Raw genomic sequence first — 26,058 nt, forward strand, 5'->3', positions numbered from 1 at the left:
ATGTTAACGTAGCAAATGCTTTGGGAACCTCAGGCTTTCTCCCCATTACAGCGTCATTCATAAAAGGCTCAGATGGCAAGTGAAAACTACATGTTGACATGCCTCAAGCTGGTCCAGAGTTGGTACAATCTCCACACAAGACTGACTAACCTTCTGGATGTGAAAATCCACCTTGCATCTCCCTATCTTCTTTCTGCACTCAAGGCGGCTCAATTCTTCACGGTGCTGCATGTGCAGGGGCGAGGGGAGGGGTGTGTCTGCATGTATGTGGGTCCATCATCTGTGTGCTCAGGGGGTGGTGAGGCAGGCCTGCTGCCCAGGAGATCTGGCCGCTTGCCCGAGACCTTCCCTCCCTCCCTGATCACTGAGGAGGCTGGAGCTACCCTAAAATAAGCTTTCCCAGCCCTTGCCCACTGCCTGCCACCCTACTGAGAAGACGAGAAAAAAGAAAAAGCAAATGAAGTCAAATGAGGCAAAGAGAAGGTAGCCAAGTATCTAATGAGTGGGGAAACTTGAGAAAAACATGGGGGTTTTTTTCCTCTCATTTTTCCTAATTTCCTAATCTTCGTAGGTGCTCATCTTATGGGGATGGCGGAGCCCTGATTCTCTCCATTCACCTGCGTTCTCTTAAATCGAGACAGTGGGTCCAATGCAAAGAGACTCTCTTATCTACTGAGAATAACGGCAAGTGAAGAGGTCAACAGAAACAGTGGGGATGGAGAAAACAACGTGACTCTATGAATTATTGTTATTTTTTTAAAGCTACACCTGCGGCATATGGAGGTTCCTAGACTAGGGGTTGAATTGGAGCCACGGCAATGCCAGATCCTTAACCCACTGGGTGGGTCAGGGATTGAACCTGCATCCTCACAGACACTGTGTTGGGTTCTTAACCCATGGAGCCACAACGAGAACTCCTGATTTAATTCTTTGTAAATATTTACCAAAAGACCCTGGAAACCCCAAGAAATCTAGACAACATGAAAAGCTCCTACTGTTCCTCTATTCACTCCTCCGGTCAGCACTGACCCAGCAGTCCCCATGAACGTGAAGGCACTCGAGCAAGTGTCCAGAACGCCTGTCCTCAGGAACCTTACGCCTTGGTAGGGTCCTACTGCGTGTCACCTGTAGACCAGGATCCAAATCCTCTGTCTGCCACAGGATGCGAGAGAGAGGAAGGACCCTCACGGAAGGCAGCTGGGCCAAACCGGGGCTGCGCGCTTTTGACCAGAAGTGACCGAGGACGGCTTCTAGAAAGTGAAAGGAATACATGACAAAGTGGAAAAGCCCAAGGGGCCTCGGGCGGAAATTAAACTGGTTTACAGGCTGCAGCCCAAGTCCAGAGGCACCACGGCAGATCTGGCTGCAAAGGAAGACCGTGGCCAAAGTGAGACTGTTCTTCCTCCGAAAAAAGAGTTCAGACCATTTAGCACATGCCCAGGAACAGCCACAGGTCTGACGCCAGCGTGCAGGGCAGACGCGAGCAGCAGAGCCCAAGGGCAGCCGGCAAGCGCTTTCCGCAGCTCGGGCCCTAGACCAGCAGCACGAGGCAGGAGCCCGAGAGACCCTGACAAACTAAATGTGGAAGAGGAGGGGGAAAAAGGAGTCAAAGATGATTTCAGCGTAAAAGGACAAAGATCTCTAAGTCAACCACACAGGAGAATCATCCGGAGTCCTCTGACTGAAAATTATGAAAACACATCAGCTGGGATTCCAGAGCAGGCTATGGTTATTATGAGAGAATCAGGCGCTTAAGGGCGCCAAGGGTCAGGGTGGATGGGCTGTGGGCCCCCCCCACCAAGTACAGCAGGGCAGCTCCCCCAAACCGAGTCAAGCTCGGGAGTCAGCCTGGGCCAGCGGTTTGGAGGCTGGGACAGCACGGCTGCGGAAACGGATCTTCCACAGGTGACCAGCGGTGTCCTCGCTGCCAAACCCTCTGGCCTCCCTCCAGGTCTCGCCCTACCTGCCCTCTTGACATTTCTAGCCTTTCCCTCGTCTTGAACATCTGCCCCTCTGATTTCTGTTACCGCACTCTCACTGCTGGCTTGCCTCTTCGGATGCGCTCTTAAAATGGCAGCTGTTTCCCGCGGTTCCATTTTCATCCTCTCCTTACAAATCTCTCCTTGGGTTGAAGGGAGAGGCATCTTATACTTGTATTATTTAAATCACTTCAAGAGTTCCCACTGTGGCTCAGGGGGTTGTAAACCCAACTAGTATCCATGGGGATGCAGGTTCCATCCCTGGCCCCACTCAGTGGGTTCAAGGATCTGGCGTGGCTGTGGCTGTGGTGTAGCTCTGATTGGACCTCTAGCCTGGGAGCTTCCATACGCCCTGCCCTGGGTGCAGCCTGAAAAAGCAAAAAAAAAAGGCCATGAAATCCCTTCTATGTGACAGGCTACCAAATCTCTGTCGTCAGCTCAGATCTGACCTACACACGGTTACTATTTGCCTACTGGTGTTTCCAGGTGTCTCCCATTGGACGTGTCGGAAACAGACCCGTTCTCTACCTTTCCTCCTCGGCTGGTAAACCCGCTCCTCATCTCTGATCCCTCTCTCTCTTTCTTTGGTCTCATATCCACTTAAACGCCTGGTTTTATTTCCCTTTAGAAGTTCCCCCCATTTTATTTTATTTTTTTAGGGCCGCACTGGCAGCATATGGAGGTTTCCAGGCTAGGGGTGGAATCGGAGCTGCAGCGGCTGGCCTTCGCCACAGCCACGGCAATGCCAGATCCAAGCCACATCTTGGACCTACACTGAAGTTCATGGCAATACCGGATCCTTTAACCCACCAAGTGGGGCCAGGGATTGAACCTGTATCCTCATGGATACTCGTTGGGTTTGTAACCCAGTGAGCCACAATATGAACTCCTGAAGTCTCTTCCATTTTAAACATTGTTGATTAAGCTCTCTCCCGACAATTTCTTTCCAGGATGACTAAAGCAGCCTCATGGTGCTTTCCTGGCCCTTGGCGGGTAGCCACGCTCTCTACCACAATACCACTGTATCTAAAATTCAAATAAAAATCAAGGCACGACCTTACTAATACCTACAACAAAATCACACCTATATGGCCCTGTGCAATCTCCCCGTAACCAACTGACCTGCCACTGCCTCTGCCCTTTGCCGGAATTCCAGTCATTCATTTTTATTGGACCAGCAGCTGCTCCTTAAATAGGCCGTATACTTCCATGCCTTGGTGCCTTAACTCTCACTGCTTTCTTAGATGGTGACGTCCTCCTGCACCTTCTTATCCTGGCAGGATCCTTCAAGTCCCAATTTGTAAGTCTTTTTCTCCAGCTCTATCAAGGAGAGTTAGCCCCTTCTTTCTCGGCGCTGTGACGGCACAATTGCTACCCTACTACGGTAAGTGGTATATGTGTGTGTCTCCCAACTTGAAGATGAGAACTGTGGTATAATCACCTCTGTATCCATACAACCTAATACGTGCCTGGAACACAGCTGACGCTCAAGAAATATTTACTTAATTAACATAGGGCATTCACGGTGAGATGTTTATAAAAGCAGTTGATGTAGGGAGCTGCCTCCACAAAGAGAGTGGGTCAGCATAATGTTTTAAAACTATAAAGAGTATCTCTGGGAACACCTGCTGAGGGCGAGCACTAGGGGGAGTTGATGGGTGTAAGGAAAGCAGATGGAAGGCGGATTCAGCTTTATAGACAGCAAAAATTTCTAAATACACAGGGCATGAATCATCAGCCTTCTTGACTTTCTTGGTGCATTTTGTTTCCAACACGCCAAAGCAGAAAAGACCTACAGAATGCATAGGACTGAAATCTCTACCCTAAAAGAAAAAGACTGAGCTAAAAATTAATAGCTAGAAATCTGCCTTTGAAGGTGCTGGATATAAATTTTAAAAACTGACAAACTGGACCAGTAAGCTGACTAACAGTCTCTTCATTGTCCCAGCTCTGATTCTCATCTGCATATGTTGCATAAAATATTTTTATATAACTGTATGAAGTAAAATTTGACTAGCATAAATAAAAAGACCTCAGGACTTCCAAAGACATATACAAGTAAGTTGTGAGCTTGGGAAATACAGACTGATGTGTCCATCATGGTAGAAAATCATGAACTAAGGCATCCAGCTTTTCCCTCTTTCAAATGTTCACTCTTGCATTTCTTGCACCACTGGCCCGTGGTGGGTTCTCAATGCATATTGAATGAATGCATGGTTGTTGCCATGAGTGTTTCTGCCTTAGACTGTAAGCTTCTAGAGGGCAAGAAAGTGCATCAGCTCACATCTGAATTAATGATTGAAAGGCACCCACTGGGAATTCAGTTATGTTTGTCATGGCTTGTCTAGACAGAGCTTCCAAAGAGTGAAAAAAACTGGCCACCCATCTAAATGGGAATAAAAGTCTAAAACCCAAAATTCTTCTAAGGAATCCAAGAAGAGGTAAAAATTTTGAAATCTCTAAGTTTTCAAGGAGGATTGTAGCAAAGAAAACTCAAGATGGGTAACTACGGTTTTCTTATACTTTTAAAATTAAGAAAGCCATACAAAGCACAACTAAACTTTATCCTTTCTTATTGAAATTGAATGAGGGCATAGAATACTCTTATTTGGGAAGCTACTTTGTTACAACTTCCCTGTGCAGATAAAGGAATTTATTGAAAAGAAATTCACTTTTAACTTACACATTTTATGAGATGTCTGGGTTCCAAAGACAGACATGAATAAAGATTCAACCCATGGAGTTCCCATCGTGGTGCAGTGGTTAACAAAGCCGACTAGGAACCATGAGGTTGCGGGTTCGGTCCCTGCCCTCGCTCAGTGGGTTAACGATCCGGCGCTGCCGTGAGCTGTGGTGTAGGTTGCAGACGCGGCTCGCGCGCGTTGCTGTGGCTCTGGCGTAGGCCGGTGGCTCCAGCTCCGATTCGACCCCTAGCCTGGGAACCTCCATATGCCCGCGGGAGCGGCCCAAGAAATAGCAACAGCAACAACAACAACAAACGACAAAAAAAAAAAAAAAAAGATTCAACCCACATTAAACTCTCTTTATGATGCTCTTATATATTCCTGCTTCTTGAAGGAACTAAAACCCATTTTCCCATTTCTTAGTGATACTGCCTTCTAAGTCTCAGCACACAATTGTTTGGGGATCCTTCTTCTAGTATTATCAAGACTTCAGGGTTTTTTTTCTTTCTTTTCTTTTCTAGCTCCATTTACCTTCTTTGGACCCTTGCTGTTACAGAGACAGACACTAAATCAACTGCTATGTGAATTATGTTATCTATAAATTATTTAGGGGGCTTGACCTGTGTGCCTCTTGAGTGCTAGGGCTATTTCTTTCGTCTCTGCATTATTAGCAAGTGCCTGACAGTAGCGGACTTGAAGTTGCTATTTCTGAACATTTAAATGAACACCTTACATCAATCACCTCTAACTTCTTCTAGCCCCAAGAAGAGGAGTGAGCAAGGGACAAAAAGATTTTCTGAGGATTCTTATCCTTGTTCTAACACTGACTTAGAAAGGAGGGTTTCTGTCCACCACTGACATACATCATGAAGCGGGGCTGAATCATCCCCCACCCCCACCGCCCCCGGATGCCAGGGCCTGGGACTAAGGCTCAGGCGTCCCTTGCAAAGTGCATGATGTTGTACATTTCACTCTTCAGCTAGGTATTGTATTCGTGATTTCCGAACGATCAAAAATTTAATATAAGCCGAGGTAAAGGAACATGTATCAAGGAGAGTCAGCTGGCTGTGTCTGGAGCCCTGGACGCCCCATGTGCCAGCTCTGAGCCGCCACTATCAACTCTGTGACCTGGGCCAAGAGTTCCCCCGGCTCTGCCCCTCCTTCCTCATTAAAAAAGGACTATATTATTACAGAATAAAGAATATTATCTCATCTTGCTTGTTGGGAGGTTGTGGGGAGGATCAAAGAGATCAAAGTTCTTTGGAAACTCTGATGTTTCATTTAAATATGAGGCGACATCATGATCGCGAACAGCCCGGGAAGCTACAAATCCTACCGTTGCACGGTGCTCGGATTTCTGTAACATGCTCGGAGATGAATACCGGAAACAGAAATTCAACCAGTGAAGGAGAAATCATTTCAAACCTCAGGTTAATGCGTAAGGAGGTAAAACAAAGATTGCATAATGTCACCCAGTGGCACTGATCAAGGAGTAGGAAAGTAAAATTATTCACATTCCAGTCCTACGATTTATGAAAAACACTGAACAGGCTATTGGAAAAAAATTCAGATGCAGTCAATATAGAGATAATGCAACACAGAGAGACCGCACTGCTCCTTTCCACGGTTTCAAGAGACGAACTTGAGTAGAGACGGGAGTCTTGGGCTAGTTCAGTGGAGGGAAGCAAGGCAGGTGACCCCCTGACATCCAGCCGCTGCAGCGGCCCTGAAAAGACGCGGCAACACCAGTGCACTTCGGGTGAGCTTAGGTCCCAGAGGAAGGGGTGATCTTGGGGTCACTGGCATAACTACTGTGTGACCGGGGAGTGCTCCTCTATAAATCCTCTCTAAATTAGAATCATCCAGAGGAAGGTGGTAAGATTCGGCAGCAAGTCAGAATCAAGAGACAGTCAATGCATATTAAGAGCTCTCACGTAACCAGAAGGTGGTCCTATGGCATGCAGTGTTTGTGTGTATGGCAAAAGGCAGGAGGTTGAAAACTTCATGTGCACAAAGGGCATACATTCGCCAAAACGTGGTCCATGCTATTGCATTAATTTAGACCTAGAAGTTCAAGATACCTTGAATGAGGTGTTACTTTTTCAAGAACACACTGATTTTAGAATGGATCTGGCTTCTGCTTTCTGCATGGAAATGATACTCTCTGGCATAACACACTTATCACAAATTCCAAGTTATTGCTGGTCAAATCAACCAGGTTTTAACTAGAGTGGAAAAGAGATTCAGGGAAACAACAGAAAAGAGAAATGCTTGTTTGAAGCAATCTATGCTTTCTGAGGTAATGTATCCTATCCATTTTAAACTTCTCAAGGGAATGGTTCCAAATGTTGGCAGTGACAAATACAAATACATTTAATATGTTTGCCTATCTCCTCTTCTGAATTTCCAAAATTACTTTTGGTAAATGATCTATTCATCTTTATTTATAAGATTATAATTAAATGCACTTACAAGATTTATATAATCTTAAGAGATGCTGAATAGTGACTATGTGACCAATTAATTCTAAAGTGAAATGATTTCCTGTATTCATAATTATCTTTTTGAGATTAGATTCATGGTTCTTTTTTCCTTAACTGAAACTTTCCTTTTTGGAATAAAACAGGCTCTACACTATTTACAAGGTTATTTATTTCTGAGGTGCAAAAATTCTCCCTTTTCTGCCCCCAAAATACCGTATTGTCTTCCTGTGGGCCCCATGCAACCTGGGTGGCCGGGATCAGGAGGGCACTTTCCCTGCATCTGCAGTGGAAGCTGCAGCAGCACAGCAGGAACCGCTCCTGGTCAGGAGCCTGTTCTTTGACACATGCACAACCGTCTGATCCATCCATGACCTTCCTCAACTTGCAGGGAGAAAATAAAACGCAAAAAGAAAAGAAATTCCTGCCCAAACTGGAGAGCATCGCACTGCCTATGGCTGTTAACCACAAAACCCACTGAAAACAGTAACAAGAGCAACAACAAAACGTTAACAGCAATAGTGCAACAGACTCTCTTGAAATATCCACGATAGGAGAGACATAAGATTTTAGCTAATTGCCCATTAGATGCTTCCCTCACTCCCCCCTACTATGTCTGATATTTTAAAACTCATGGTCTGTACTAAGAGGAAGAGGAGAAGAAAGATTAAATAAAAATTTTCACTATCAAAGTGGGTTTGGATTGGGGACTAATTTTGTTTTTTAATACGGATTATGTTTTTTGGTGGTATCGAAAATGTTTCTACTAACGTGTGCCTCCTTCGCCTTCACAGCCTTCCATGATTATACTCAATAGCCAAGATTTTAGGGGCAAGAGGCTGGCTGGGCCCATCACCTCTTTCTCCCTTACTGATCCATGGGATTTCATCCTACAGTCCAGGTCTGGTCAGAAAAAAATGAAGAATGTTCTTTGGTCAAGGCCGAACATCTTCCAAGGAGCTCAGTTTTAACCCATCCGTTGATGAACGAAGAGGCTACGGCCTCCCAGGGAGTTTTACACGCAGCAGGTCACCAGTGTCACCCCATCATTGTGTGGAGGCCTACATCTGCGTGTAGGTGGTACCTCTCTCAGAGGGAGAGACTTTCCCCAGTTTGCAGAGAAGAGAAGATCTTCAGATGTAAATCCTCTCTACTCCCTGGGGAATGATTCCCTGAAAGCAGATTATTATAAGGAGGTAGAAAAGGGAGCTAGCATCTGGCGCTCTCCTTTGCTCACTAGCACAATGTAAGGTATCTAGAAGTCTGCTCTTGGGTACCAGGATTAAAGATGGACACTGCTGCTCAGAGGCAAGTGGGGAGGCCGAAAGGAAGTCATCTCTGCCATGCAACAGATGAAGATGAGCAAGCTGTATCAGAGACAAATGACTTCCCATATTTATTTCTCTTTTGGTTATATGCAGTCTTCTTAAACTTAGCTGAACACCAGGATAACCTGGAGGGTTTGTGGGAACCCAGATTGCTGGGCTCCAGCTCAGGTGACAGTGATGCTGATGCTGCTGGTCCAGGGACCACCCTCTGGGAGCCACTTCCTTGACCCTCCGTTTGCCTAAATCTGGGACATAGACTATCGAATCAGAACTGCCTGAAATATTTGTTAAAATGGGTTTTTGTCCTGACCCAGAATCTAGAAAGTTTGGGGTTAGGATGACAAACTCCCAAACTCCCCCCTGACTCTTATGAACTTTGAACTCTGAGTCTCATTCCCTTACCTTTAGCAAAGCCTCATATTAATTTTGCACCCACCGCATGTGAGCCATGTCGTACTGAGGGGGGAGCTCTCAGCCTACCTGAAACTAGGCAAGGCAAGTAAGCTGCATCACGAGGGCCAGCAGCGTTCTGAGATTTATTCCCTGAGTGTTTGGGAAGGGCACAGTGGCAGCCCATCGGTGCCCCCGTAGAGCAAGAAGAAGGTCTTTGCAGACCTGTCTGTCTAGTCATCAGAAACTCCCCAAGGGGAAGGCACCTCCTCGACAACGAAGGAGGCCAGGAGGTCTAGGTCTCCAGGCAACGGAGTTCCTTCTTCCAAGACTCACTTTAGAAGGTTTCAGTTTTATTGTCTATTAAGAAAAACATATTATAGCACCTCTGTTTTATTTATTTTTTGTCTCTTTTTAGGGTCACACCCGCAGCATGTGGAAGTTGCCAGGCTAGGGGTCAAATTGGAGCCACATCCACCGGCCTGCACCACAGCCACAGCAACACCAGATCCGAGTCTCATCTCTGAACTACACTGCAGCTCACAGCAATGCCAGATCCTTCACCCACTGAGTGAGGCCAGGGAGCCAACCCATGTCCTCGTGGATACTAGTCGGGTTCATCACGGCTGAGGCACAACAGGAACTCCAGCACCTCCATTTTTAACTGTGGCAGTTATAACCTGGGCAGTGACGCCAATAGTAGGTCCTATAGCCCCAGCCTAGAGATCCTTTCTCAGCTCTCTGGAACCACGCTGCCAAGTACAAGAAGCCCCCAGTGCAGACCCTGAGGGTCTTGGTCCCTGTTTATAAGAGCATCTCTGCCTTTGTGAAAGCAGGTAACAATCATCTTGATGTATGCATTATTTAATAATTCACATTCAACTGTTTACAGCATTTAATAAATAATTCCTTTTGGGAGTTCCCATCGTGGCTCAGTGGTTAACAAACCTGATTAGGAACCATGAAGTTGCAGGTTCGATCCCTGATCTCGCTCAGTGGATTAAGGATCTGGCATTGCCATGAGCTGAGGTGTAGGTTGCAGACCCAACTCAGATCCCTGTTGCTGTGGCTCTGGTATAAGCCGGCAGCTGCAGCTCCGATTAGACCCCTAGCCTGGGAACGTCCATATGCTGTAGGTGCAGCCCTAGAAAAGACAAAAGACAAAAACAAACAAACAAACAAATAAAACCAAAAAATTTCCTTTAAGCAGTGAAATAGGCCTTATGTCTCAGACCAAAACAAACAAACAGGAGTTCCTGTCTGGCTCGGTGGTTAATGAATCCGACTAGGAACTATGAGGTTGCGGGTTCCAGCCCTGGCCTCGCTCAGTGGGTTAAGGATCTGGCATTGCCGTGAGCTGTGGTATAGGCTGCAGATGTGGATCGGATCCCGCGTTGCTGTGGCTGTGGTACAGGTCTATAGCTCTGATTAGACCCCTAGCCTGGGAACGTCCATATGCTGCAGGTGTGGCCCTAGAAAAGATGGAAAAAAAAAAAAAAAGACAAAAAAGCCCACAAAAAAAGCAAAATACAAAACAAACAAACAACTACCTGATTCAAGTAAGTTTTAAGACCAAAGAAGGACAAGGCGGGGTTCAGGTCATCCTGTGAGTACACATCCTGCTCCAACACCAGCACTAGAGCCCAGGGACAGGCAGGACCCTGGCACAGGATCACTGCCACTACCCTGTCCCAGGCTCTCACTCTCATTACTTTTAGCCCCACCGGGGCCAGAGGAACAAATGTCTTAAAGATTCAGCAAATGCAAATGGCAAACTCCTTGCCAGCCCGTCCCGAGTAGAATAAATGCTTTCACAGAGATTTCTGGAGTGGGGGGCCCTTAGCCTAAAAAACAATTTTTGCAACAGAAATGATGCAAGTTGGGAGTGTGCTTCTATTTGTGGGTGAATCTGGGTTTTCTGAGTCTTCACTAAGCCGTTCCGAGCCTGATGCTTTTTCTTACAGCCAACATGCTAGACTCTGGCAAATCTGATCCACCACTTTAGCATGTTCTAAAATTATAAACCGGAATCTACACTATGTTGAAACCTCACGCTCCCGGCTTCACACACCCTCTGTTCATCATGCGTCAGAAACAAGGCAGCTGCTTGAGGCTCCTCTGCTGCTTTACCTGAGCTGGTGGATGCCGGGGATTTGCTGCGCCGGGAAGGTCCTGGGCTCTTGGTGGTGCTCCGGCGGGAGGAGGAAGCTATTTTGGTGTAGGAAGTGGATTTCACCACTCGACATTCTGGGGAAGGAAGAAAGGCCACACGTTACTAGAGGGTCACGACACACAGCATTCAAAATGCACGATAAACCTGCAAATAGAAATAAATGGCCATCCTCAGTCAGAGGTGCTTCCTGCCAGCCCAGCACTTACCCATGATACCAGAACCAAGAAAACAACCAGAAAGGGCAGAGTTGGCATCTCCGACATCAGAGTAAACACAGTGGTTCCTCTGTATCCACAGGGAATTGGTTCCAGGCCCACCCACCCCGACCATCACCGCCATCGGCTGCTCTGGCCTTTTTTTTTTTTTTTAAAGAAATGGAAATCTAAGCATATGAACATATCAGCACAAATTAAAAGGTGGAAGCAAGCAACAAATGCAACAATCGTATCAGAAAACATGATGAGAACCACCATGTGACTAGTGCCTGAGAGCACGTCCACCAAACAGGTCTTTGGAAGATGTGACGAGGACGACCACACGGCGCGAGGCTCTGTCCACGTGACTGACCACACCATCCGGGCGTGTGTCCGAGCCTTTGCACATTGGTCTGGGCTTCTGGAAGTGCACCAGCAGCCACACTGGACGGATGTAGCGCTGCTGGTCTGTTGGTGCATCTCCAATTGCATTTTGGCCGAGGACCCACTGTGTGCCAGGCTGAGGTCTGCAGCCTGATGGGGACACACACAGCGGTGAACTGGCGACAGGGAGCACCGGGTAGTGCAGTCTGGAGTCTTTTAACCAGCGAGGCTTCAGGTTGGCTAATTTTTATTTCGTGGACCTCATGCTCGAGAAGTGCTGCTCAGGAAACAAAGTGCGTAAAGCAATGCTACGTGTCTCATTTTAAATCAAAACCAGGACTGTAAGGAGGGCAGGACGTCCAGGACTTTCTGGCCCAGGTCACGACCATTTACAGCTCACGTAAATTTAAAATAATAATTTTAAAAGCTCGGCAACCAGTTAGCAGGAGTGAACGGTTAAAATAAAAAGCTACCAGATGGTGCACATTGGTCCTGACACCCATCTGCGAGCCTCGGCGTGAATCAAAAAGTTGATTTCAGGGTTTGTCGCCTGCTGTTTGCCACAGGTGCCAGGATTACTAGCTACGGCTCCAACTACCAACCAGGGCTCTGGACCAGCTTAAGAGAACCAATCCAACCACTTTTCCAGCTACCAGAAAGAAACTAGGCATTTTCATCAGGCAGCTCTGTCCTATCAGAGCAAACGTAGGTGTTTTATTTGATTTCAAAATAGTGTGCGTGGGGGGGAGCATGTGGACTCATGCCATGCTTCTATGGGTTCTCTTGAACTGAGTTCTGACCATATTATTAATCTATCCAGAGCATTCCTTTATTCATCTGCCTCCCCACCCCTACTCCCTCGGGTACCACCTAGTCCCGGCACATTTAAAAGCATGTAATAGCTGCGCAATAAATACTGGCCCACATCATTACTGCTCTTGTTACTCTCTGTGTGAGCTCTTACCACTCACTAAATTAATCCAACCTCTTACTTGACAGATAAGGAAACTGAGTCTCCAGGAGGCTAAATGATTTGCATCTGAATCCAAGTCTCTGGGCTCCTTACCACCCCAGGATCTGATATCATGACCTAAACTGGCTGTTCCATTGTGAACAAAGGCTGGGAAGTGTGTACTGGTGCCTAGAATCAGAGCAGACAGATAAGTGGGTGGCGGCAGATAATGGGAAGGACTGCAAACAAGCAATTCTCCTCTCAACACTAAATTTAAATAGTAAAGCTGCAATTCTATCAGGATACTTACTGCATCAGAAACAAAGGAACAATGGACTCTCTTTCAGAAGTGGAATCAGAGTGAAGCAATAGCTTGGGGTATCATGGAGTCAGAAAGATAATTGCGAGTATTATAAATCTCATGTCACTTGCCTTCAGGATAAGAGTGAAGCCTCATGAGTCATCTAGAGGATTAGGATAATTCTGAAAGGCTGGGCTGAATAACAGAAAACAGAAACAAAACGACAGTAACTGCTCCTCTATCCCCAAGGTCAAAATAAAACCAACTGAAGAAATGACAGCACCAAGCCAAAAATTAGGGGAAAAAAAAAAAAAAAGCAAAAGCCTTCAATCGTCTTTTCCACTACAGTTTAGATTTTAAGTATTTTAATTAATTTAAATGAGAATGGTATTTTATGATGGTGAAAGATGCCGTGGAGAAGGGCAAAGGCCTCATGACTTCGGCGAGAATGCCAGAATCTTCGTCAGCTTAAAATCACCATTGTGAAACACTGTGAATAAGATGATCTAAAATGGGCAGCAAAAAAGAAAGTCTTGCTCTCACGAAGGACATTTTCGCAGCATCTGGCGAGGGAGCCAGCAGCACCCTCTGTTCTCCCTCTTTTCTGGGGCCATCTGCCTTTGGGGCCAGTGACTCCATTCTGATACTCTGGGCAGCCCTGTACGGAGAGGACTGCACTCCCTTTGGCTGTGGGGATTAGTGGACAACACAGACCCTTCTTCAGCTGGCTGAGACCGGAGGACTGCAGGTAGGCCACGTGGAGGGAGCTTCAGGATGGGAATTTCTCTCACTAGAGAAGATCGAAGGCCACCCGAAGTACAGAAAATCAGATGAAGCATTAATTAGGTCTCTGATGACTGGAAGCTCCCGTAGCAAGCAAGCAGGCTAGGTCTGATTCAGTCTCTGCTCTAGAAAGTCCCTATAAACATAGCTCTATGGGGCTGGGGGAGAAGCATTTCCCCCGTGGTCTATGTGAATGTCGGATGTTCTCAGGATTTGGGGAAAATACAAGCTAAGACAACAGACGTTCCTACCTTCACTCTGGCCCCAACTCATGAAACGGGCCTTCTGTGATGGTCAGATTTAGAGAGACAACCCAGATGCAAACCTGGAGGGAGGGGACTGGAGAAGGCAGATATGCTTTGGCCGTGCTCACAGGGGCAGGAGGACCCCCACTTAGGCAGAATCTCCCCAACTCAGAAGCGGTTGGTAGGTAGGCTGATATGTAACAAAAGGTGTGAAAGCAGAGACATGATGGCGGAATTGTGCAAGGCACCAGCAGCTCACCTGAGCCCACACAGCAGGGCCATTCGTGCCTTCAAAGGGGCCTGTCTGTACCTTTTGGAGACTCTTTCTATGTTTGTTTGTTTGGGCCCCCCGCGCACGGCATGTGGAAGTTCCCGAGTCAGGGAATGAACTCATGCCACAGCAGTGACCTTCGACCTGGGCCTCGGCAGCGACAGTGTCAGAGCCTTAACCTGCTGCACCGCAAAGGAATTAGCTTTTGGAGAACCTTAAAGACAAAGGTGACGGATGTCCTCCAGGTGCCTAAGCAGCCGCAGTGACGTACTGCCTGCCAGCTACAGATGGTCCTTTAAACAAGGAAGGTTTTTACGCCTCTAAACTCTTTTTCAAGACAGCAGAATACAACACTGTCAGGCAGAGACCTCTCAAGGATCTCTACTTCTCTATTCGGCTGTTCTGAACGGTTCAAGAGACGGGCGAGCTCATCCCAAAGCATCCAGCATCAACAATAGATGCTTTGTGCTTCCTTCCCCACCCTGATTACAAAGACACGCTTCCTCCTAACTCGGCAAAGGTACAGAGCTTTCCGAGGGAACAACAGCCCTCTCCTTGCTATCTGCCAAACAGAGTCGGCAAGTACATTTCGTGCTGGAGACTTTGTAGATATGGCACAAGCTCAGCAACCAAAGAGAGGCTGCAATTCTGGCGCTGACTCTCCAACAAGCAGCTCTCACACGTTCCTCTGCTCTGGGTGGGAAGGACCCTCTGGAGAAGATCAAGGTGATCCACAGTGACCCGCTCTCTCCATGAATCTGCTCCCCTCCCGTCTCCAGAAGGGGGTGGCTGCCTTTCTCCAGAGCACCCCGTGCCTGGAGGATTGGCGCCTTTTGGCTTGTAGTTTTTGAAGCTCTGACCATCCTACTTGGCCTCCAGCTTGTCAGCATGGCTGAGCTGGAAGATCATTCCTGGTATGACTGAGAGCTCAAGTTTACTTTCTACCGAAACCTAGTGATTTTCGCACTTTAGAGCAGGGCCACGGGAAAACTCAAACATAGGCTCCTGCCGGAAGGGTCGGTCTGCATCTCCCAGGCTGAGGCTCTGAAAAGGACTGAGGCCCATCCTCTTGATTCTGCACCACCTAGATTCAGAATCCATTCTGACACCGCAGTGAAACCCCCATCCCTACTGGCGGTGGGGTTTGGAACCAGTGTTACTTTCCTAAACACCAAGTGCAGCATGTCTGGAACAAACGCACTCTAAAGCATAGTTGTTTAAAAATAAACTGTGTAGCAGATTGAGCTAGAAGCAGAGGCATCAGCTGGAGTGGCTGAGCTGGAGAGTCAAGTCCCAGACACTGAGATTTTTTAAGTACCTTCTAAAAATACGGCCACGGGTGGGGTGTCTAAACCCAGCACCTAGCCGGGCCTACCGCAACTTTTGGAACACCCGGAGAAGGCTTCCAGATGGCACACACGTGTTCCCGCTCAGCGTGGCTTCTGGCTGTGAAACCAGCACGAACCAGCTCTGGAGGCACTTGCTGGCTGGGCCTTGAACCTTTATGTCACAGCTGCAGAAGGTCCTGGCGCGGGGCTGTTCCGTCCTGACAGCTCAAGGGTGACCACTCAGATCTACTCTTTTAACAGCAGGAATGATTCTCTTCTCCAAATGCTTTCTTTTCTCCTGACAGTCCAATAAAAGTTAACTTTCCCTATGCAACAGCTGAGTGTTGTATGGGGGCCGGCAGGTGGTTGTGCTCTAGGAGACGGCCTGGTAGCCCAGGTTCCTGCTATCTCACGTCTGTCACCCGGTCTTCCTCTACGTGGTCCCAGCCAGCTCACTGTGCCACCTCCAAGTCTCAGACCCAAGGGACAGAGAAAAAGGAGGAGGCTTCCAAACACCAGACAGGAAAATCTGCTCTGTGCCTTGACCTTCATTTCCTTTTTTCTTTTTCCCTTTCCTTTTCTTTTGGTTTCATTCTCATTTTCTTTTCTTTTTTTTAATTATAGTTGATTTGCAATGTTTCATCGAGTTCTGTTATCCTGTAAAGTGACCCAATCACACATATTTCCCTGTGCTGTACAGGAGGATCCCAGGGCCCACCCACTCCAGATAGAACAGTTTGCATCCCCCAAATCCCCAAAATGCCCACCCCTCCCACACCCTCCCCCTCCCCAGGAACCCCAACGTCATGATCTGCATGTCCTGACCCTGACTGCACCCTTCCCTCTTCCTATGTCAAGTGCACTGTTGAGTGCCACTTGCTCACTGAATCCCTGGTCTTTACCACTAGATGCCAGCAGCACCTCCACTCGTTGCCAAGTGTCCCCTGGGGGCACAGCCCCTGGTTGAGACCCACTTGGAGGTCTCTTCATCTGCGATATTTCCAACGGTCTTCAATGAATTCTTAAGTCCTTCCTGGAGGGCATTAATGAAGCCATCACCAACCACCTGCCTGCGGCCCCAAACAACACATTTCACACATTCTTTGTGTGGGTTTGGCCGACATGCTTGGATGGCGCTGGGCGTCTGTGCATCCCCGACAGTGTGGACGGTGTTTCTGGCAGTGCGGAAAGTCTTCCACCTGTCTGTTAACATCAGGATCAGCGTCCAGGGCTTCTGTCATCTCTGAGAACACGGTGATGTGGGGTCTTGAAACGCTGGTGGTTGCTTAGTTGAGATTTTGGAACAGGGAGGAGGCCAAGGGGTCACCGTGTAGAGAAGGACCTCCGCGCTGCGCTGTGCAGAGCCGGGGGCTGCAGCAGGGCCGGGGGCAGAAGCAGCCACACCCGGAGGCAAGTCCTCTCCCTTCCAGTGCCAGCGGACCTCTGCAATGGAACTTTTGGAACCAATCCCCAAAGACTGCTACCCAAGCGCCCAGGCAGGAGATTTCAGTTCCTAACGCCTGAGATTGGGACTGTGCAATTTTATTCATTAAGCGGGATATCAATGCCTCACAACAATGCAATCATGTGCCCTTTCGGTACTGGGCAGTCAGGAGCTTTCTGAACATCTAAAACATAAATGTTGTCCATAAGCTTGTTTTCCAACTCAGCAGCATTAAAACTCATCCCTGAGGGCAGCTGTTTTTCTCTTTTCCAGGACTGTCTTTGGCTGTTTGTGAGGGCACTGCTGCCTCTTCCTTGGCCGGTACAGCCTCACTGACAAGCTTCATCCTTTTGGAAGTGAAGCAGTTACCAAGATGGAGAAGCCCCCCTGGGCCAGCTTTGAGCTTCCTCTCATCAGAAACCTGCGTGCCCCCCGTGGGAGGTCTGAACAAATCACAGATCGCGAGGGCCTTTCTCCCCACCCGTCACTGTGGAGCCATGCAGGCTCCGCCCAGGTCACCCAGCCCAGTCTTTCTGAAGTCTGACCGCACTGAGCAGTGGAACGTACAAACTGACGATGCTGGACCATGTGGAAAAATACTCTGGCCCTCAACCTGCAGCTACCTGCCCAGGAAATCACTCCTTCACCTATAATAACCAACCAGGAAGCTGGCCTACAGTCACACCCGCAGGAAGTCAAACTGCTATCTCAAGAGTAACAATCCAAGATACTAAACAATAACCCCTACAACAAACGGCCCCAAATGGCCAAGACTTGATTAATAACTGACAGCTCCCCTAATTTTTATCTCCACTTCTAATGCAGGACCAACCAGAGAAAGCCTAAAACATGCACCTAACCGCATTGAGTTTCCACCCCCAGCCTCCCCAGGCTGGCAATCGGGGCACCCGAAGCCTTTCCTTTGTCACTTGAAAGCCTCCCCCTCTTCTGCCTGCCCCTGGGTCTCTGCCAAAATGCAAATGAGAGTGGCAGACGCCTGGGCTTCAGCAAGCTGTTTTCTTCGCTGGTTCTTACGGGCTGGTCTTTGCTGCCACCGCACACAGCCCTCCTCTTAGCTGACCCTGAGACGGGGCGGCCAACTTGGCTTGGGTGGCAGTGTGTTCAGCATCACTTTGCCCTTGTCCATGAGAGTCATGACAACATCCACAGGGAGACGAGGCCCCAGGAATCACCACATCTACTTCTTTCTCTCTTTTTTCTCCACACGCATGTATTCACTTGCTGTCATGACAGATCACCAAACTCCGTGGCTTACTGTGACCAAAACACGTGTGCTCACAGTCCTGGAGGCCAGAAATCTGAAATCCAAGTGTTACAGGGCCACGGTCCCTTCAAAGGCTCTAGAGAAGCATCTCTTTCTTGCCTCTTCCAGCCTCTGGTGGGTCCAGGCATCATTCCTCAGCCAGCTCTCTGCCTCCGTCCTCCCAGGGAACCCGCCCCCCCACCCCAGTGCCTCCGTGTTGCATTTCAGGCTGACCTAGATGACCCAAGGTTATCTCCTCACCCTGAGAACCTTCATATAATTATATCTGCAAGGAAGCTTTTCCCAGGTAAGGTAACATTTATTTACACGTGGGTGTCTTGGGTGGCCACTACAGCGTGTGTGATGCGACTTTGGGACAAGTCTTTCTTGAAAATTCTTGTCAGGATTCTGTTGTTACGCCCCCACTTAAAACCTCCCATGACTCCTCACGGTCCCTGCCCACCTCAGCGCCTCTGTCTTCCTTCCTCTGGAAGCGTTATTTGAGTTTCCTACAAACACTAAGTATCTTCCTGCCTCTGGGCTTCAGAACATTAATTCCCCTGCGCAGGGAACAATTCCGGCCTTGTGTTGTCTCACTTCCGCCCATACTTCCCTGCACAGCTTTTCCTGCTTGGATTACATTCATTCACTTTCCAGTACTGACCAAGTCCCTGCTGTTTCGCTGCCAGGATGCAGGATGACGTCAGAAGACAGGGGGCCTGCTCTGATGGAGTTTATACTACAGAAGATGAAACGGGCCTCAAACACCAAAAACAAGAGAAAGAGCTGATTTCCTAAGTGCTCTGCCAAGGAGCAAAGACCATATGACAGTGAGTGGCTGAGAGAGTGGTGGTCAGAGAAGGTCCCTGGGAGTTGAGGACATTGATGAGCTCTGCACACAGGGAGGGGCCACCTGGGTGGGTTAGAGAAAAGGGGGAGGTGGGGCCAGATCGAGGCAGGATTGGCAAGACCCAATGCAGGCTTGGGTTTTACTCTAAGCCAGATGGAGAATTAGGGAAGGGCTTTAAGCAAAGGTCCTGACGTGTCCCGATTTGTGAGTCTAAAAGATGACTCTGGGGCTAATCTAGGTGAGGAAAGATGGTGGCTGGGGCCAGGATGCAGCAAACAGAAAGGGATGGAAGAGAATGACTTGGGATAGGATGTGTCGATCCAGTCCACGCAGCTTAAGGAAGGACTGGGTGGGGTTGGGGGCTGGACAGGACAGTCCCAGCTCATGTGGGCTTTGTCAGGGGCACTTCTGTGACCTACCGATTGCACAACGCAGTGGCTTTGGGCGCCAACGGCAGTAGAGACCAAGGCTTATGGTGGTCTTTCGAGATAAAGGACAGACTTGCCCACTCTCTGAAAATGCAGAATCCTTGTCCTTCTTTTGACCAAATGAATTAGAATCATTAGAGGTAGACCCTGAAGCATTTAAAAAAAAAAAAAAAATCCCCAGGTAATCCTGTTGGTGTGAGTCTATAGACTAGAAACTGTGTGCCATTTTCGGGTAAACGGATAAAGTTACCGAAGAAAATCGAGGAGCTCAGCATTTGAAGTAATTGCACAACGTGGCATTCGGAAGAAAGGAGAAAACTAAAAGTATGAGGTGGTAGATCAGCAAGACAGATTAGTCTTGAAAACACAACAAATTCTCGTCCTACTCAGTTGTGGTCCCAACTCAGATTTTCAAAAACACCACACTGTCGTCCTGAGACCCAGCCCAAAGCAGAGTTTGGAAGAAGAATAAGAGCCCCCATTTATTAACTCATGACCACCTGGTTTCCATTTGCTGCAAGATCTGACAGATAGATAAGAAGAAAGAAATAGACGCATTACCCAAGAATGAAAGCTTAAAAACGGGGAGCTCCCCTTGTGGCCCAGTGGATTACAAATCCGACTAGTATCCACAGGGATACAGGTTCCATCCCTGGCCTAGCTCAGTGGGTTAAGGATCCAGTGTTGGTTGTTCTGAACTGATGTAGGTCACAGATGCGGGGCTCAGATCCTATGTTGCTGTGGCTGTGCTGTAGGCCAGCAGCTACAGCTCGGATTGGACCCCTAGTCTGGCAACTTCCACATACCCCAAGTGCGGCCCCAAAAAACAACAACAACGAAAAGGGTGTGTGTGTACAAATTTCCCCTTAAGAGAAAAATAAACAACAAAAAGCACGGAAGTGTAAAGTCATCAAAATCTGACACTGTCCCCTTGGGTAAGGCTCCTTATATGCCCGACGTTACCCCCACCTGCAGAAACAAGGATACTGTACATCTTCGGTCCTGTGGGTCCAGCTCGGGCCCAAGTGGTTCAGGAGGTGTGGAAGGGGAATTGCCGAGAAGGGTAAAGGGATGGCGTTTCCGGGCCGCTCACAAAGATGACAGCTGCTAATTCACAAAGGCTGAAGTTTTGTTCTCAATTGTCCTGTTTACTCTTAATGAAATTAGGACTAGTCACTGCTTAGATGACACTGGGGTCCGCTCTTCTCCCACGAAAACAAAGTCACAGGCTCTGCGTTCTCCAAAGTTTGGGTCATTTTGCTTAAGGAAGGTCTCTAGCATCTTGTGCTAATTTGGTCCATGGACCAGCAGCCTCAACATCACCCGAGAGCTTGTAGAGTCTCAGGTCCCCCCCCATGGAAGAGGGGCTCTATGCCGAAGAAGCTTCCAGGAAGTCATATAACCTCATCTAAATGCTCTGAGAAGTGGACATCAAGTCTGAATGGGAACACAGACTTTCCACAGGAAGGGGTACCTGCATTTGAGGAATAATCAGCTGAGCTTTATTCTGAGAAAAGGTAAATTTGTGTCTATGGGGTCAATGAGATTTGAGGGTCACTGCTTACATGTCCTGAGGTAAAGACAAGACCTGGGAGGCAATTCTCCAACCTAAATCATTTTTGAGTCTGCACTGTCATCTCAAGGAGGAAAAAATAAAAATTCATTAGGGAAACCAAGGGGGGAAGAACTCTCTAAGACCAGAATAAACATTCAGACTCTGGCAGAAGAAAGCAATCAGACAGAATGTCATGATAAATGACAAGCTGGAGTTACATGGTTATACTGGGATTGAGTGATACTCAGGAATAATGATATAAATCTACTTCTGAGCAAACTCTCACCGGGACAGAATTTAATTTAGAGGTTTCTGCCTTCAAGGAACAGAGACAATCACAGGGGTCGATGAAACAGCTGCTTCAGGGAAGAAACAGGTAACAAAAATCTGTGCATTTGGCAGAGCACGAAATCTCAGGAATTGAATTAGGCACATCCTACCTAAACCCTTCGAGTTTGTATTTCTAAACTTATAATTCAGGCTGCTGGTTTGTGATGCCATGGTCTCAAAATAAAGATAATCAGAGCCTTAGGATGCAAAAGTAATAACAAGGCAATGATTTCAGTTGGAAGAAATAAAACTCTAGGTATACTTTGTGATTGTTTTTCCATCCTAGTTACTGTGGAGACAGTATAAAGGGGTTCTCTACCTAAAGTAATTGTACCACCTAAAGGAGAAGATTAACATTGTAGCAGAAGTTCTCTTAGACATAAAAGAAAGCTGTGAGGTCAAAAAGGCTGAGCAAGTTCTTAAGAAAGCTCTCCCTTCCCTCCAAGGACATGCTTACAAGTATGGCAGCCAGCCAATTGTTTTTCCACAATGGCTTGGATGTTGCCCTAAATATCTGCAGGCTTTAGAAATGAATTCTTGGGGTATAATGGAAGTACCCACCCTGGAGAAACCAAAGAGCTCAGTAAAAGTCCCCCATTGACACCACACAAGGATTGCTTCTTTTCTAAGAGTGCCACCGGGGAGATCCACTGGAGAAATTAAATTAAATGCTGCATATAAATTAGTTTTCTGGGAATCAGCTATGCCTATGGATTTCTAGGGTACTCTTTGAAGATAGCAGCACGAGTGAACCAAGGACAAAGGGATGAAATAAATTCTTTCCTTTTTAAAATAATCAATACAGAAACCAGACAACGCCCACAACAGGACAGCATTTATAGTCTGTCAGCAGCTTTCCTGACTGTTCCACTGCTCCAGGGAAAACAGTAAGTCGGGTTATTTCACTTAAAGATAAAATAGGATATCAAAAACTAAAGCCCGGAAACAAAGATTCACGGGTTTAATGTAAGTAAGAGGTCATTCCTAGATGCTACACTTTTTGGAGGTGCATTCCTACACTCTAAACGGCTCCAGGGGCCACTCCCGCTTCAGTCCTGCTGCAATTGTTGCTGAGAAGGCAACTGTGCTTCCAGCTGGATGGCGACTCCGCTAATGTTAGCTTGCAATACAACTGCAGAGAAGAAATGTTCTCGGTTGCTTCTATTTTTGACAAAGTGAAGAGTTCACCTCAGTAGACAAATCCTGCTATTCCACAGCTGGCAATCACTTAGGTGACACACCTGTCAAATACAACTAATAATGCTATGGGTTAAAAGCTTGGGAGACATGACAGCTTGTCCAAGTACCCGAAGTAACCTGTCTGGGTGGGCGAGGAAGTGAATCGAACCCCTGAAAATGGCAGAACCATTTGAAATGGGCATTCCTGAGGAATACCCAGCTGCTGCTGGACCTGCGCTTGTAAGCAGCTCAGATGGGTCTTGGAGTTCAGAGTGGAACAGTTAAAGCAGGGCACAGCCAGACAAGTTATTTGCCATTGTTTTGGAGACCATCTGTCCTGCTACTTGGATTCTGGCTGTGTGATCTGGTTGCTCAGAGATCACAAAGGACGCTGGATTCACATCTCAACTCTCTCCCTTTCACCTTGTTTCACATGAGTCAGTTTCCAAGGAGGAGAACCTGTGTGGGGAAGAGTGATAAGGTAACAGGAGTCTGGGAAGGCAGGTCATTCACATGAGGTTTTCTTTTCTTTTCTTTTTTTTTTTTTTTGGTTTGTTTTATTTTATTTATTTATTTATTTTTTCCACAGCATGGGGGCCAAGTTACACTTACATGTATACTTTTTTTCCACCCTTGTTCTGTTGCAATATAAATATCTAGACATAGTTCTCAATGCTACTCAGCAGGATCTCCTTGTAAATCCATTCCAAGTTGAATCTGATAACCCCAAGTTCCCGATCCCTCCCACTCCCCCTCTCTCTCCTCCTAGGCAGCCACAAGTCTATTCTTCAAGTTCATGATTTTCTTTTCTGTGGAAAGGTTCATTTCTGCTGTATATCAGATTCCAGTTATAAGTGATATCATATGGTATTTGTCTTTGTCTTTCTGACTTATTTCACTCAGTATCAGAGTCTCTAGTTCCATCCATGTTGCTGCAAATGGCATTATGTCATTCTTTTTTATGGCTGAGTAATATTCCACTGTGTACATATACCACATCTTCCGAATCCAATCATCTGTCGATGGACATCTGGGTTGTTTCCATGTCTTGGCTATTGTGAATAATGCTGCAATGAACATGTGGGTGCATATGTATTTTTCAAGGAAACTTTTGCCTGGATATATGCCCAAGAGTGGGACTGCGGGGTCATAAGGAAGTTCTACATATAGATTTGCAAGGTATCTCCAAACTGTTCTCCATAGTGGCTGTACCAGTTTATATTCCCACCAGCAGTGCAGAAGGGTTCCCTTTTCTCCACAACCTCTCCAGCACTTGTTATTTGTGGATTTATTAATGATGGCCATTCTGACTGGTGTGAGGTGGTATCTCATGGTAGTTTTGATTTGCATTTCTCTAATAATCAGTGATGCTGAGCATTTTTTCATGTGCTTGTTGGCCATCTGTACATCTTCTTTGGAAAACAGTCTATTCAGGTCTTTTGCCCATTTTTCCATTGGATGATTGGCTTTTTTGCTGTTGAGGTGTATAAGTTACTTATATATTCTAGAGATTACAATACCTTTTAAAACTGTACCTCAAAAAATCAAATACCTCAGAATACACCTGACCAAGGAGGTAAAGGAGTTATATGCCAAGAACTATAAAACTTTAATCAAAGAAATTAAAGAAGATGTAAAGAAATGGAAAGACATTCCACGTTCATGGACTGGAAAAATCAATATTGTAAAAACGGCCACGCTACCCAAAGCTGTCTACAGATTCAATGCAATCCTTATCAAACTACCCATGACATTTTTCACAGAACTAGAGCAAACAATCCAAACATTTATATGGAACCACAAAAGACCCAGAATTGCCAAAGCAATTTTGAGGAACAAGAACCAAGCAGGAGGCATAACTCTCCCAGGCTCCAGACAATATTACAAAGCCACAGTCATCAAAACAGTGTGGTACTGGTACCAAAACAGAGAGACAGACCAATGGAACAGAATAGAGAACCCAGAAGTAAACCCAGACACCTGTGGTCAATTAGTCTTGGACAAAGGAGGCAAGAACATAAAAAGGGAAAAAGTCTTTTCAGCAAGTGATGCTGGGAAACCTGGACAGCTGCATGCAAAGCAATGAAACTAGAACACACCCTCACACCATGCACGAAGATAAACTCAACATGGCTGAAAGACTTAAACATAAGCCAAGACACCATGAAACTCCCAGAAGAGAACATAGGCAAAACACTCTCTGACATCAACCTCATGAATATTTTCTCAGGTCAGTCTCCCAAAGCAACAGAAGTAAAAGCAAAAATAAACCAATGGGACCTCATCAAACGGAAAAGCTTTTGCACGGCAAAGGAAACCAAAAAGAACACAAAAAGACAACTTACAGAATGGGAGAAAATAGTTTCAAACGATGCAATGGACAAGGGCTTAATCATCCGTATCAGTTTTTAAGCCCAATTTCCAGGTTCTAGCTCAGTGAAAGCCAGAGGCAGACCATTAGCAAGGAACGATCTCCCTGAGCAGGACCTACTCCCTGACGTCTTGGAGGTAGGCCACTCGCTAAGGGCAGAGCTATGTCAGTACAAACAGGCAAAGGAGAGATTTTCAGAGGAAGGTATGTCCACACATGTTTAAGGAGTGTAAAGTTATAAAAGACAGTTTCCCAGGACCAAACACATTTCTAAGCAACTTCTTTCTAAATTCTTTCACATTCATGCCATAGGAGGGAGACATTTTAAGAGTGAGTTAATTTTTGTGGGTAATTCTCTGTATCCTACTCTGCAAACTTAAGACTTCCTTTCTGCACTTTTGCCAAAAAGCGTCATATTTATTATCCTGTTTCTCATGTTTCCTTTTTACTTGACTTTCCTTCTAATGAGAAGTATCCTTCACATCAACTGCCTAATAAAATCCTTGGTTGTATAGTTTAATTTTAAAGTACCCTCTTCACGAGCCATTTATCTATTTTCCCTTCTATTCCAAATGACAGACATTAAATTACATCTCCAGGTAAATGTGATTAATCTTCTCTTCCAAAGTGAAGAAAAGAAGAAAAAGGTTAGAAACATTTAAAGCCTCTTTTCTTTTCTTTTTTATTAGGAGAAGGCAGGCTATGGGTTGAAAACTTGATTTATTCCCCTTAAACCTATTTGAAGATCACCTTTAAAACACGGGGTCAAATGTGGCTTGAAATGAATTCCCTGCACAGTACTTATGTAGGTCCCTGGGTTATAGTATTTCAAGGCTAATAAATTTTGTAGTCATATGAAGGCGGCCATCCACTATGACAGTATATAGGATTTGGGAGGGACTGTGGTCTTTCAAGGAGAAGGATCTGGTTAGGAGGGAGGCATAGCTGACTTGCTGGAAAGCTGCCTGAAATCAGATGATAATTCTATTTGCATTTGGCCTTTAGCCATCAAACAAATAAGTCCTTACTGCAATCCACTAGGTAGTTAAAATCTCTCTGGCCAAGGAAGTCACTAAATCACTTCAGTAGATAACACACTTTTTGTGGCTAGACTTTTCAGCTTCAGATAGTTACTCAATGCATTG

The 26,058-nt window shown here is 46.5% G+C and overlaps 1 protein-coding gene across 3 annotated transcripts in view; it reads right to left on the bottom strand.

The window, feature by feature from the left end:
* Nucleotides 1-26,058, bottom strand: part of DCLK1 (doublecortin like kinase 1) — a 346,047-nt gene that overhangs the window by 83,237 nt on the left and 236,752 nt on the right. For all 3 annotated transcript variants that reach the window (XM_047755857.1, XM_047755860.1, XM_047755859.1), the window contains exon 5: nt 10,992-11,108. In XM_047755857.1, the coding sequence (XP_047611813.1) occupies nt 10,992-11,108 (117 nt within the window). The remainder of the gene's footprint in view (nt 1-10,991; nt 11,109-26,058) is intronic.

This window comes from Phacochoerus africanus, chromosome 13, assembly GCF_016906955.1.
Source record: "Phacochoerus africanus isolate WHEZ1 chromosome 13, ROS_Pafr_v1, whole genome shotgun sequence".
In the NCBI taxonomy this organism is placed as follows: domain Eukaryota; kingdom Metazoa; phylum Chordata; class Mammalia; order Artiodactyla; family Suidae; genus Phacochoerus; species Phacochoerus africanus.